The sequence below is a fragment of the Mercenaria mercenaria genome, chromosome 14 (assembly GCF_021730395.1).
Source record: "Mercenaria mercenaria strain notata chromosome 14, MADL_Memer_1, whole genome shotgun sequence".
NCBI lineage: Eukaryota > Metazoa > Mollusca > Bivalvia > Venerida > Veneridae > Mercenaria > Mercenaria mercenaria.
The window spans coordinates 30,216,053-30,231,157 of NC_069374.1; the positions used below are offsets into that span (position 1 = coordinate 30,216,053).

A 15,105-nucleotide genomic window follows, 5' to 3' on the forward strand; every position below is an offset into this window, starting at 1 on the left:
ACTTTTGACATCCGTGAGTAAGAAAATCAGAAATAAATGCATCAGAAAAAAATCTTCTCTGTTTTATTTTGTTATGTTTGTTAACTGAGTTAATGCCGTTTTTATCCATATATTGGTGGACAATTAGCCTATCAATGATTGCGTTTGTATACATTTGTTCTCTCGGTTGTCTTAATTGTACTTGTACCGATATTTATCCTGCCAGTACCAACATTTACCCTATCAATGATTGTACAGGTTCCGATATTTATTCTGCCAGTACCAACATTTACCCTATCAATGATTGTACAGGTTCCGATATTTATTCTGCCAGTACTGACATTTACCCTATCAATGAGGTACTAGTTCCGATATTTATTCTGCCAGTACTGACATTAACCATATCAATAATTGTACTAGTACCTATGATTATCCAATGTCTATGATTGAACTGGTACCGATATTTGTCCTGCCAGTACCGACATTTAACCTATCAATGATTGTACTTGTACCGATATTTATCCTGCCAGTACCGACATTTAACCTATCAATGACTGTACTTGTACTGATATTTATCCTGCAAGTAACAACATTACCCTATCAATGATTGTACATGTTCCGATATTTCTTCTGCCAGTACTGACATTTACCCTATTAATAATTGTACTGGTACCGATGATTATCCAATATCAATGATTGAACTGGTACCGATATTTGTCCTGCCAGTACTGACATTTACCATATCAATGATTGTACTGGTACCGATATTTATCCTGCCAGTACCGACATTTAACCTATCAATAATTGTAAAGGTTCCGATATTTATTCTGCCAGTACTGACATTTACCCTATCAATCATTGTACTTGTACCGATATTTATCCTGCCAGTACCGACATTTAACCTATCAATGATTGTAAAGGTTCCGATATTTATTCTGCCAGTACTGACATTTACCCTATCAATCATTGTACTTGTACCGATATTTATCCTGCCAGTACTGACATTTACAATCAATATCAATGCTTGAAATGGTACCGATATTTGTCCTGCCATTACCGACATTAAACCTATTAATGATTGTACTGGTTCCGATATCTATCTTGCCAGTACCTACATTTAACCTATCAATGATTGTAATGGTACTGATATTTATCCTGCCTGTACCGACATTTATCCTATCAATGTGTGTAATGGTACCAATATTGTCCTGCCAGTAGGACATTTACCCTATCAATAATTGTACCTTTACTGATATCTATCCTGCCAATACCTATCAATGATTGTACTTGTACCGATATGTATCCTGCCAGTACCGACATTTACTCTATCAATGATTTTAATGGTACCAATATTTATTCTGCAAGTACGACATTTACCCTATCAATAGTTGTACCTTTACTAATATCTATCCTGCCAATACCTATCAATGATTGTACTTGTACCGATATGTATCCTGCCAGTACCGACATTTACTCTATCAATGATTTTAATGGTACCAATATTTATTCTGCAAGTACAACATTTACCCTATCAATAGTTGTACCTTTACTGATATCTATCCTGCCAGTACTGACATTTACCCAATCAAGGATTGTACTTGTACCGATATTTATCCTGCCAGTACCGACATTTACCCTATCAATGATTGTGCTGGTACAAATATTTATCATGCGAGTACCGACAATTACTTTATCAGTGATTGTGCAGGTACCGCGTTTTATCCTGCCAGTTCCGACATTTACCCTATTAATTATTGTACTTGTACCGATATTTATCCTGCCAGTACATGAACCTTATCAATGATTGTACTGGTACTGATATTTATCCTGCCAGTATTGACATTTACCCTATCAATAATTGTGCTAGTTACAATATTAACTCAGTCAGTCATCTAGTAGTTACATTACCAATCAGTGAATGCACTAGTGTACACCCTGTCAGTGTCCTTGCTATAACCGAAATTTACATTGTCGGTGACCATAGTGGTATTTACATTGGCGCTATCAATTATCTTGCTAGTATCGACATTTACCCTATCAATAATCTTGCTGGTATCAACATTTACACTATCAATAATCTTGATAATATCGACATTTACTGTATCAATAACCTTACTAGAAAATGTAGTTACTGTACCGACATTTATCCTATCAGTGGTTTTGCTAGTACCAAAGTTTACCAAGTCAATGATTGTGCTAGTACCGACATTTACTGTACCAAAGATCGTGCTAGTACTGACAATTACCCCACTGAAAATATTGCTAGTACTGACAATAAGCCTGTTAGTATTCTTGCTAGTATCGGCATTTACCTTGTCGATGATTTTGCTATTATCGACATTTACCATTTACCCTATCAGTGGTCTGTCTAGTACCGATATTTACTTTATCGGAGATCTGGCTTGTACTGACGTTAACCCCGTCAGTGATCTCTCTAGTACCGACATTTACCTTATCGGCGATCTGGCTTGTACTGACGTTAACCCCGTCAGTGATCTCTCTAGTACCGACATTTACCTTATCGGAGATCTGGCTTGTACGGACGTTAACCCCGTCAGTGATCTCTCTAGTACCGACATTTACCTTATCGGCGATCTGGTTTGTACTGACGTTAACCCCGTCAGTGATCCCTCTAGTACCGACATTTACCTTATCGGCGATCTGGCTTGTACTGACGTTAACCCCGTCAGTGGTCTCTCTAGTACCGACATTTACACTATCAGGGATCTGGCTTATACTGACATTAACCCCGTCAGTGTTCTCTCTAGTACCGACATTTACACTATCAGGGATCTGGCTTATACTGACATTAACCCCGTCAGTGGTCTCTCTAGTACCGACATTTACCTTATCGGGGATCTGGCTTGTACTGACAATAACCCCGTCAATGGTCTGTCTAGTACCGACATTTACATTATCAGGGATCTTGTTTGTCCTGACCTTAACCCCGTCAGTGCTCTCGCTAGTACGATATTTACCGTATCAATGATGTAGCTGGTACTGACATTTACCCAGCCAATGTTCTTTTACACTCTCAGTGTTTAGCACCGACCTTAAAACTTACAATGCCGTTGCTAGTACCGATATTAACGGTCTCCGTGTCCGTAATAGTTCCTACGTTTACCTTTTGAATGGACTTGCTAATACCTGTATTTTCCCCCATCAGTGATCTTGCTAGTACATTTGTATCGTCATTTACCCGGTTAGTGATCTCAGTACCTACATTTACCCTTTCGATGATCTGTGCAGTACCGACATTTACCCTAACAATATTCTTCCTAGAAGAAACATTAACCCTATCAATGACCTCGATAGCACAAAAATGTGTCCTGTAAGTGTTTCGGCTAACACCGACATCTACCTAATAAATGATCGTGCTAGTACCAATATTCAACTTGTCAGTGGTCTTACTAGTACAGTTATAAACACTTTCAACAAAATTGCTAGTATGAACATTTACCCTGATAATACCGTTGATGGTACCGACATATAACCTGTCAGCATTCTTTCTGTTGCCGCCTTGGACAATATCAGTGCTCTTGCCAGTTACTTACATTTTCCTGTCAGTGTTCTTTCTAAAAGCGTCATTGAAACTATCGGCGTTCTTGCTTTATTATACAAATGAGTTTGCTAGTACTGACATTTATCCTGTCAATAACCGTACTAGTACAGAAATTACCCTGTCAGTGATCTTGCTCATACTGACATTTACCTGAATAATGATGCTGCTTGTACCGACACTAACCCTATCATTGATGTTGCTAGTACCGGCATTATTCATTTCAATGATCATGCTTGTACGGACATTTACTCTTACTATCAGTGATGTTGCTAGTACCAACATTTACCCTTTAATGTTCTTGTTAGTACCAACATCTACCCTGTTAATGTTCTTGTTAGTACCAACATTTACCCTGTTAATGTTCTTGTTAGGTTAGTACCAGCATTTACTCTTCCAAGGTCTTGCTTGTATCAAAATTTAATACCCATAACAATATCTTTGCTAGTACCAACATTTACGCTGTTAATGTTCTTGTTAGTACCAACATTTACTCTTCCAAGGTCTTGCTTGTATCAAATTTTAATACCCTAACAATATCATTGCTAGTACCAACATTTACCCTGTTAATGTTCTTGTTAGTACCAGCATTTACTCTTACAAGGTCTTGCTTGTATCAAAATTTAATACCCTAACAATATCATTGCTTGTACCGACATTTACTCGGTCAACGTTTTTGTTAGTACCGACATTTATTCTCAATAATCTTGCTTGTACCCACATTTGCTCGACCTATGTGTTTGCTTGTACCTACAGTACACTCCACTTATCTTTCTAGTACCGACATTTATCCTGTCAGTGCTTTTGTTTGTTCTATCTTGTTCTCCACATTTATAATGTTTATGGCGATAAACTTAAGATGCAGAAAAAAATGTAAGCTGTGCTGCAAAATGTGACTGATAGCAAAAGAGACATGTCCTTCGTCAGATTAATATGTTGCAGCTCGCCACCAGTAGTTCCGTATGTTTGAATCATATGCTCTTAGCAGATTTCCAACGCACAGCCACTTTTTCAGTTCGTATTATCATACAGTAATAATATCAAACAACCAAAATGCAATAACGTCTGACATTTTTGTTAGAATATAAGCCAAGCATCACTATGAAGTCTAGGTAGGACTGGATATAGTATGTTAGTCCCTTCGGAATTAAAAACAGTAAAGAGATATACTGCAACGCGAGTTTATTATAATGCACTAACATAAACAAACAAGACTAATTATTCTTAACGCATACAAACGCTTAATTAGGGTAGCTGAAGCTTCCGATCCTAAAGAAAATTATGCCACAGATTGGGTATTTTCACGTCACTTACATGTTTGTGTTGTTAACATTTCGCGTTTTCATTTGGTATGACCAACCACAACCTACTGACCTACTTTTTCATCCCATATGAACTTCGTGAAAATTATTCCATAATACTTGCTATACTTCAAGGTGACAGGTGGAAAATTCAGGCCATCCCTGAATACTTGTATGTCTCCATTTTTTTCATACAAGTCATGTATAATTACCATCATGGAAATACCACTGGCAAAAGACCAGAAAGAAAATGCCACTGTACATGTTATACCCTACTCCTAAGTATACTATTATAAGAACCATGGTCATAAACGGGAAAATACACTAACCCATTTGAATCGTACATTTCTCAACTAAAACGCGCAGTTCGATGAATGGCTATAAAGCATATTGAACAAGCGGTAATTTATCTGCCATCGTGCACCAGTCATATATTGTCTCAATATTTTATATTGCAGAGATACTCCGCAAATTTGATGCTTTTGTCAACTTTACATAAAAATCTTGCGTGAACTTCCCTAATGAACATCCGGTCTAGAGGTCACAGCAGTGTGCACATGTTAGGCAAAATGTAAACAAACAAAACATAAATGCAAAATAATCACAGTTATACAATAAAATTTGAAATAATGAATAAAATTCATATTAGAAATGATTTTGAATTTGAAGTCATACATTGGAACACACTTGTATTGTTTATTTTATTCACATTGCACATTTATACACATTTTAGCGTACACGTGTAGTTAAACGACGACTGACATACATTTTCACTTCAGCCAATCAGAATGGTTTTGTAATGTAGAACCTGAACTTCATTAGGGAAGTTCATTCAAGTTTCTCCTGCAACGTTGATGAAACTACAAATTACGCGTTGTTTCTCTGAGATAGGAAATATTGAAGGAATGTGACCTACACACAATGGAAGATAAATTATCACTTGTTCAATATCCACAGTACACATTTATCGAACTACGCTTTTTAGGTGAGAAATGCGCGATTGATATCGGTTAGTATATTTTTCCATTCATGACCATGGTTCTTATAGTATACTTAGGAGTAGGGTATAACATGTACAGTGACAGTGGGAAATACAAAAAGAATAAAGTTATTCTGTGGCGTTTCTTTAATGACTTTTAGAATTCCCGTGTGTTTTGAAATCCGCGTTGCTCTTTTCGCAAATATTAGGAAATATGAAACCACCGCCAATATAACTAAAGCATTTTCGTAAATTAATTGAGGAATAAGAGATAAGAATTAATTGTCTATGAGCTATGTTTAAACTCTAATCCAAATTTCTTCACTTCTTGAAGCATCAGGTCCAGTTTCTCGCTCTGTTCTTTTGTCAGAATATCACGCCAACCGCCTGGTTTACCTATAAAATAGTCATAAAATATACATTTTACTTCGGTGAAATATATATAATTAATTCAGTAATTTAATTATATATATTTCACTGAAGTAAAATGTATATTCTAAGCAGTTGTCTCCCAAAACAATAAAGAGACCTCCAAAACCATGATTTTCATCATCAGTTAACATTAAAGTTTAGTTTAAAAAGTTCCATTAGTACGTATATTATAATATGCAGACATAGTCGTCGGTCACTGCGTTTTAACTAACTATGTGTTATATGATATATGAAATATGTGTGTGTATGTATAAGCTTATTTATAGTCGCCATCGGTAACCCATATGGGCGACTCCTCCAGAAGACTGTTAGTAATGATAATAGGAGGATATAGTGCAAGATATAGTGCAAGATATACAGAAGACGCTCCAATTCCAGAAGCTTCCCTGTAAAGCACCCATACACGGGACTCTTATCCCAGTGGTAGTATTTTTTGTGGCTCGAACTCACGACCCCTGGTTTCGTAGTCAAACAGTGTTACCACTGGACCAATGCGTCCGCTCTTCTTGAAATATAAAATTACTCGAGGTTTATATCTTACCTTTGTTGATAAAAGCTAGGTCGGCGTTTAGATTCAGATCTTTGACACCTTTCCAGCAATCCCAGTTAACCATTGGATTGTTTCGCATACTGTCAACGTAGCAGTAATCTGAGATTTTAGACACGTCATCGTCTGTAAGCTCTCGTCCTAAAAACCTGGCAATGCTTCTGATTGCTGCAGGCATGTCCTGTAAAAAAATAGTAAAATTCAATTCCTTATACAGAGTTGTCCTCCTTTCATCTCTGCCAATGATAATATTGGGTCAATGTTGAAAACACAAATACGAATATGAAAAAAACAAAAACAAAGGAGGAACACTATGAACTAGGCCAAATTTTATTTACGATTTACGCCATTTCTAACATATTAATGATATATGTTTTACACTAAGTACGTTTCTCCTTAACCTTTAGCCTGCTAAATTTCTAAAATGGTCTGGTCCATCATTCAATTTGGGCAATACCATTTATTATTCGAAGAGGTGTATTCGCTGAATATTTACTGACTGAATAGCGAACAGTGCACCGTGCAGGCTGATTTTAGTCTGCACTTGTCGCAAAGGCAGTATCACCTGGCGCCAGCAGTTGTTATAGATATAAGTCGTACGGAGCATTTCCATCTACCTTTCGGCAATGAAGACACTAGGAACCCCTCTAAGCAATGGACGAATGAACACGATGGTAAGTAATGTTAATCAAATCTTATTTTTTTGATAAATGAGCAACGCTTGGGTGGTCCATTCTGTAACATGACTACTACCTTTTTAATTAAATAATGAGTGTATGATACCTCTACAACATCTTCATATTGTAGAAAAAGAATATTGCTGTCGTGCCTATGTTCCCAGTACTCTAACACGTGCCTCTGCCATGGACAGCGGTACAGTTCTATAAATAGAAACAGATCAGTATCTGACACATCTATATAAACCTGGTATAAGTTATACCTATTTCATTTTCTTCCATTTAGTGTCTTGCATCTATAACATTTGACAATCCAATAAAACTTGATGTTATAACAAGTTTGACGCGATTTTCAACAAAATGTAAATGTATAACCACAATATGATCGAATTTAAACTACCGCTAAAAAGCTGCAGATTTCTATCAAATAATTGTTGTTACATGACATCAACTTTTAATTGGGAATGCAGGTCAATATAATTGCATTCTTATTTTTTTAGATTTAGCCAAGTGAAATTCGTTCGATGACGATTTTTAAGGAAATACCTAAATATGAAATAGGTTTGTGAAAGATGCACATGGTATCTTTATATCTTTAATTACTTCTTATTGAATGTACGAGTATTGCTGTGCTGGTTGATTTTCATTGTAGATCTACATACCGTTTATATATATAAGGATAGCTTTAAAAAAAAAACAAAAAAAAAAAACAAAAAAACTAGAAAGTGGCTCGCTTAACACTTTTTATGAGAGAGCAGGGATGGAGCTCAAAGTGATATGACATTGAAAAAGTGTCTATGAACGTTTAAAGTTCCGCATCGATAGCTAAGCTTTGAGTGTGCAAGGTCGTAGGTTCAATCCCTGGCTGTGACATAGCAAAGATAGACGCAATCTGACTAAAGTGCATCTCCTATTACGCTACGCATAGGATCTGAGAACGACCTATTCATAGCCTCGTTATGACGACCCTTTCGCTAGCCAATCAGAGCTTAACTTACAACATTTTGCAAATCTACCTGTAGCCTTGACTTCTGATATTTACAATTCTTATCTCGTAAAGTGTCAGACAGCCGGGTAGCTCAGTCGGTAGGCCACTTGCTTTGTAAGCGAGGGGTCCCGGGTTCGAGCCCTGGAATGACCGCACATTTTTCTTACTCTTTAACATTCGAACAAGTCATCGGATTGGTTAAAATGAAAATAGCAATACTGGAAATCCAAAATATACAGAAGACGTATGTGAATGGGTCGTTCTCAGATCTTCGTTTAGAAGATCAAGTACTTAAGTCAGACTGAGATAGACGTAAAATGGTAAAAGAAATTCCCTTGCTTGACGTACAGCATTAAAAGCTTCCCCTATCCGAACACTACACTGACGGCGATGGATATAATCATTAAAGAGTGGCGCGGCCTTATGGGAGTAATATGGCTTTTGTATGCCAGCTTTTCATAAACGAACCGCCATTTTGTTTTAGGTTGCTGGCTTGCTCTTTATTATTGAAGGAAAAATCTGGGAACCAGGAATCGGAGATGTTTTGCGTTTTAGGTAGTTTTCATAGTAAATTCCTATCGTAGTACTGCCAGCGTTACAAAAGAACATAAAATGGAACGACTTCCTCAAAACTATTTACCTTGACAAAAACGTTCAATTAATCCCAGTTTATGTAAGGCAAACGATGTCGTTTCAGTTAAATTTCATGGCATAGAAAACAACTAACACTGGAAATACATTCAATAAAACCCAGTGTTCTAAAGCAAACAATGAGCCTACCAATGCCCTTGACAAAGCAGTCGATAAAACTGTCAAATGTGGCGAAGTCCTTGTCAAGTATTTTTGCATAGTCCTTAAAACGGTAGTACGATATTGCAATATCTTTTGGGTTCCGGCAAATGTAGATTATCTGTAACAGAAAGAAACTGTTAAAATAGTACATGATGATAATCATTTTTCATCCTATATTAGGGCGTTGACAAAGGTGTACGGGGTTGTTAGTGCTAGGAATCTAAGATCTAAAGACGGTGTAGCTTTCGTTGTACCAAAGCCTAATAATGTGATACAAGGCAACCAGAACTCTCACGCACTAGGCTCCCAATTAGTGATACTCTCTCCGCATCCAGAGTAGAGATGTCAATACACTGACTTTTTTCACAAGTCTGTTAAAAATCATTTTCTGTTGGGATCAATGTACAGGCTAGCCCAGTAAGCTAGCTATAGTAAGCTATAAAGGTAGATTGTAAGCTTTTCAGTATGTTTAGTGTTTGATAGCCAATGTTGTTTGTCCTGTCTGGTTTACGTCTGCACTTTGATACTCCTGTTTTATTAAATTATTTAACTCATAAAGCGGTCCATCGTTTTCGTTTAAAATTTGCAGCTTTGGGAAACATTGAGTAGGACACATTTGAGGTTGACTGTACTACTACTACTACTACTACTACTACTACTACCACTACCACTACAAACACCACTTACTACCACTACCACTACCACTACTACTACTACAAATAATAATAATAATAATAATAACAATAGATATTACAGCGAAAACTGAACTGGTCAACCAATCAGTATGTTTAGAGTATATGATTACATCTAAATTTAGAGATAGACCCTAAAATTTTCATTGATAGTATTACATTAAATAAAGTCTAGAAATTGATTTCCAAGTCCTTGAAATAACCAAAAATGATTTCACAATTGTGAAGTTTATGATAGTTTTGTTAATATCAATAACAGAAGTTTTAATTTTAAATTTAAATTTGTGATCCACAAAGAATGACAACTCTTGCCTTGGGCTAGTATTTATAAGTAGAGATCTATTAATTTACTTCCCTTGCAATTACACAATTGAGTGGAAAATGAAAACTGTTTCAGACACAATATCATACTTTTTGACGCAACAAAACCATTTAGGATTTATTCATTTGTATTTGATTTACCCCTTAAGACATGGTTCCTATGATTCTGTCAACTTACATATGGTAAAAAATTAACTTTTTACAAGCCAATAATAAAAGGAAGTACCAGTAGGTAAATATTAGTGCAGATAATATAGTTTTGCTTGTATCAAAGTGTCACAATAGAACCACTTTTGTAATACAGAACACCTGGTAGGATTAGTAAAGGTGCAATTATATTGATCTCTATTTCCTATGCCTACTAAATTCAGGTAACTTTCAAAGAATAGTAGCAATAACGTTACCAGTAATTACAACAATTAATAAAATGACAGTGTGGTATTAGAATAAAATAATAAAAGATAATATGAAGTGTATATAGGTCATTGTGGTCTTAAGGAACTCGCTTGAACTTTAAGTGCCCTTTAAGCTCTTAAGTGTGAACTCCATAAATAAATATATATGCACATGTGTTAAGCTTCTCATAATTATTAACTCTAAACTGTATTCATTCATAATCAACAAAGAAGTTGATTTCGTTTCGCAGCAAATATCACTAACCGATTGTCTACTGATGCACGTATATAAAAGTTCTTTTGCACGTGAACTGAATTCAAACTATGCTAAAACAAAGGGCATCGGTTATTCATCAAATGCCTAGTTGTTCTTTTTACTTCTTCTCTTTTTTTCTAAAAAAAAGTAAAAGAAAATATTACCCGTCCTTTTCCGTTGCGTAACTGCTGCGGTAAAAGAAAATGGTGCAAATGTGATTTTATCATGCGTGGTGACTTCCGCTGCTCGTGATTCTTTAAACCCGTGAAATCTAAAAGTATAATCAACCTCACAGAACAATAAAAGAATCATACTTCATATCAAAATGTAACTATTTTTCAAAATTTAACATTGTGACGTCATCAACAACATTCATCGTTGGACACCAACTACCGACAATTCCGTAACTCTGCTGTAACAGTTCGTCAAACCTATCTGTGTCTTTTTTGTGTGTGTGTGTGTGCATGACCGTAGCGAGACTAAATTTTACCGAGGCAAACGAGTATGTGCTTTTGTTCGTGGTTGTTATGTAAATTTGAATGTTAAAGGCAATGTTGGATGCAACACAGGACTTACTTTTTATTCTGTCACGCTCTTTGGAATAAAAGTAGCTAAATACGTCTCTCATTGGTATAAGACACTGTTTTGTCCTATTTTTGAATTACCTTACATTTACAGTATTATGGTTTCTTTCTGTTTATTTTATTCGAACGCAGTTAATATGGGCTTTTTTCTCTCATTTTGTTTTTCAAACGCAATGACACTGCAACTTATGCCCATATTACCAAGTAATGAGATCCAAGCAACTAAAAGGGAAAAAACTTACCTTGTGAGTATGCATTTCGCTATTTACATTTGAAAGCAGTTTCACCATTTTTCATGACGAAAGTTATTGAAGGGTATTTATTTACATAGGTACCTATGGATATTTCTCTTTTGTCATATTATTTTGTAGCAGAGCTAGTGACGTAGGTTTTGCGCATGCGTATATGTGTCAAGAAGGATGGCGTGTAATTGCAACATAGAGGTGCCAAAGTATAATTTTATTGAGAGAATCAATAGATGTTATCATAAAGTGTTGGTATGTAATATGTTCGTTTATTTGATTTATGTATTTTCCATTTATAAAAGTAATTAAATATCTGAAACATTTTGATTGGTTGTTGAACGGTCACGTGGAATTGGATTTATGCGCATGCTCCAGTAGGTGTCTACTGGAAAAGTCGCCATTTTATTTATCCCATATAGTTTTTTGGTGAAAGTGAAAGGAAATGGAAAATATTGTTTGAAATGGAGTAGGTACGTATATATATTTATATGGAACTGTTATGTATATTTTATGCTTTATGATGTTGTTGATATCTTGAAGGTAGGGTTTTTGTAAGGCTTGATGTTTATATAGCGATAGGACATAGCCGTGGACATGTGCATGTGTTTATCAGTGTGTTTATATGTGTTTATGGCAGGGAATTTTACATCTTATATGAATGTTAATAAAAGAAATGTTGTGGCAGTTATGTGTTATTAAATAAGAATAAGAGTATTATTTTCAGTCATTTGTAGTAGGGAAGTTTGGTTATAAGGTGTGAAGTAGATATTGACGTACTTTATGTTGTTTATATTTATGTACCACGTGATATGTAGCGGCCAATCAGAGACTTTTTTTCTCGTGGGCATCTGCGTAAATGATGTATTGCGTCATAAGTTTTACAGAGGCTTTGTGTTTACGAAGCATTTTCTGGTCTCACTGCGATGAAATATTTGGAAAAAATGGAGACAACTCCGCAAAGACTTTATGATAGGCTTAGGTGACAATTGACCTACTACCTCATTCAAACTACCCACTTTTTACCTCTACTGGCTAGCGTCCTACAACCGGACACTTTTGTAATATTTTTCACGATCACTCGGGAAACAGATATATCTAATGGTTGAAATTTCACATGAACAAAGCTAGGTTCTCCTCAAAACTAAAGAGCTAAATTGTTTATTCCTAAAGTAAGGTCAAGTAATTTTTCAAGGTCCGAACGAAGGGCCACCGAATCACATTTTTTAAGGTCTAACGGTACCATGTTTCTGGACCATATATGGACAGCAAGTTATCAATTTATTGATTTTCAATTTACGTTCAATATTGAATTAAACTTTATTTTCAACCAAGGGAAAGTAATTGTACTGAGTCATAGAAGTGGTCGAATGACCTCTCTTTCGATGATTTGATCGTATCTCTCCCGACTGAATCTTTTAATTTTCACTTTTCGAAGGGGATATTTTGATAAGAAAATGTGTTTTAGGGTGTATTAAAATCATGCATTAAATCATCAAAGCTGTATTTCCCAAGTTTGTGTTTACTAAATGTCTCGTCTGCTTACCTCAAATTTGCATGGGGCCTTTAGATTTAATAACGGGACCTCACGGAAATACTGCGCATCACGCCACTTTCGACTTCCCCCGACATGTAAACATGCTTCGTGAGTGCAGACGAAATGAAATGTAGCATTTATTGTAAAATAGTTAAATTTAATCGTTGTAACTTCGCTATGTTGTTGAAAATCAAGCGTCCATTTGATGATAAACAAATGAGCAAGGTTAAAGACCGAAATAAAGCATTTACGGGACTGTCCGGTTTGGTGGTCGTCCGGATTTGGTGGTCGCTAGCCAGTAACATGAAAAAAGCATGCATATTTGCCACATGGATTAGCAACCTTAATATAAAACTATGTAAAGATCAAATAATTGATTGCCCTGGGGAAAGTAGGACATTTTTTGTGGTGAAATTTGTCAACAAACAGACGATTTTTTTAAAAAAAGTCAAAACCCACAGAATTTCACAAGGTGAAATATGTTGAAAAGGCTACTGCTGGAAAGAGAACAATCCCAGCTACCCATACATATGCGTCAAAGTATGGGGAAAATATCTAGAAATATGAGAAAATCGAAGAAATCAATTACAAGACTGATAGATGCATAACTGTATAATTATACATGGCATTTATCATAGATAGGTTACTTTTCCTTTGCACTGATATAACATGGGCAGGATTAGGATTAAGAAACGGTGTTCACTCAACAATTTCACTATATAATTAGATTGTTTCCCTTGCGTAAAGAAGGCTTAGGGTAAATCTCTACATGATTGGGGTATGTAAATCGTTTTATAATCTTACATAATGAGGTGCCAGATGTTGTAATCTATGCAATATTCTATGGTCAGCTTCCCGCTAATCAGCTAATAGTATAAAGTCCAAAAAAATGCGATGCATGTATATGTTTTGAGTTTTGTATTGCATTGGTGTGTCATAAAGGTGCCGCCACTGTCCCAATTTAGTTCATAATTTCAGGTTTTCAGGCCAAGCATTTCTCTCTTAAAAATTGCACTAAAGCCTTAACAGTTTGCCAAATTATCATCAACTAGAAGCACATGATGATTTATAGTACATATGCCACTAGTAAAATGTTTGAGTCTCATTTAGAGAGGAAGCTTACCCCAAAATATTGAAATCTTATGTGTAGTCAAACTCCATTAAAACACATATTTACAAAGACACAATTTAGTTACTTTTGAAGAACAATCCTTATACTACAAACTCTTATGGATTTTTTTCCCAGATTGTTCATGGTTGTTGCATTTGACACAAAAATACAACCCCATGCAAATTTAATTTGGAATGTTTGTACATGTATCACTGACCACAGGTAGCCAGAAAAAACACTGCAACACTACACTAACTCTGTTGATTTATATTGGGAGATAGGATGGTTTTTATTGTACATTATATCACCTGTTATGTAACTGTAAATTATGTGTGAACAGATTTAGAACAAATTGGATAAATTGATAGTGTTTGGATTTTTGTGTATATTTCACTGACCAGGTAAAATTTCAACATAATTCCCTAAGACTTTGTTCTTCATGGTCTGCTTTACAATGGGCTGTAATTATTTTTTTACATGACTGAATACCGAGTTTGACTGCATGTAAAATTGCAAATTTTGTCATTTTTGCCAGAGAAAAATATCAAATAAAGGCATAATACAGGTAGTGAAATACAAATCCTTTTACATGCATATTTTCAAATACATATTTACAACATTATTGTGGCATAATTATTGATATTATAGTTACCACTTAGCCATTGTTTATTTTTTATGAAAATGTGCATGGAAAAAAGTTGAGAAAAATGGCG

The 15,105-nt window shown here is 35.5% G+C and overlaps 1 protein-coding gene across 2 annotated transcripts; it reads right to left on the reverse strand.

Annotated features, from left to right (window-relative positions):
- Positions 1 to 4,705: 4,705 nt before the first annotated feature.
- Positions 4,706 to 11,235, reverse strand: LOC123527149 (amine sulfotransferase-like). Of its 2 annotated transcripts, none has more exons than XM_053523153.1 (5): positions 11,083 to 11,235; positions 9,243 to 9,372; positions 7,581 to 7,678; positions 6,792 to 6,978; positions 4,706 to 6,214 (listed from the first exon to the last, which is right to left on the reverse strand). In XM_053523153.1, the coding sequence occupies exons 1-5, from the start codon at positions 11,143 to 11,145 to the stop codon at positions 6,105 to 6,107; spliced, it is 588 nt and encodes a 195-aa protein (XP_053379128.1). In that variant the 5' UTR covers positions 11,146 to 11,235; the 3' UTR covers positions 4,706 to 6,104. The 2 variants fall into 2 exon arrangements, with proteins under 2 accessions (XP_053379128.1, XP_053379127.1); XM_053523152.1 differs by having other exon boundaries at positions 7,551 to 7,678.
- Between the last annotated feature and the right edge of the window lie 3,870 nt (positions 11,236 to 15,105).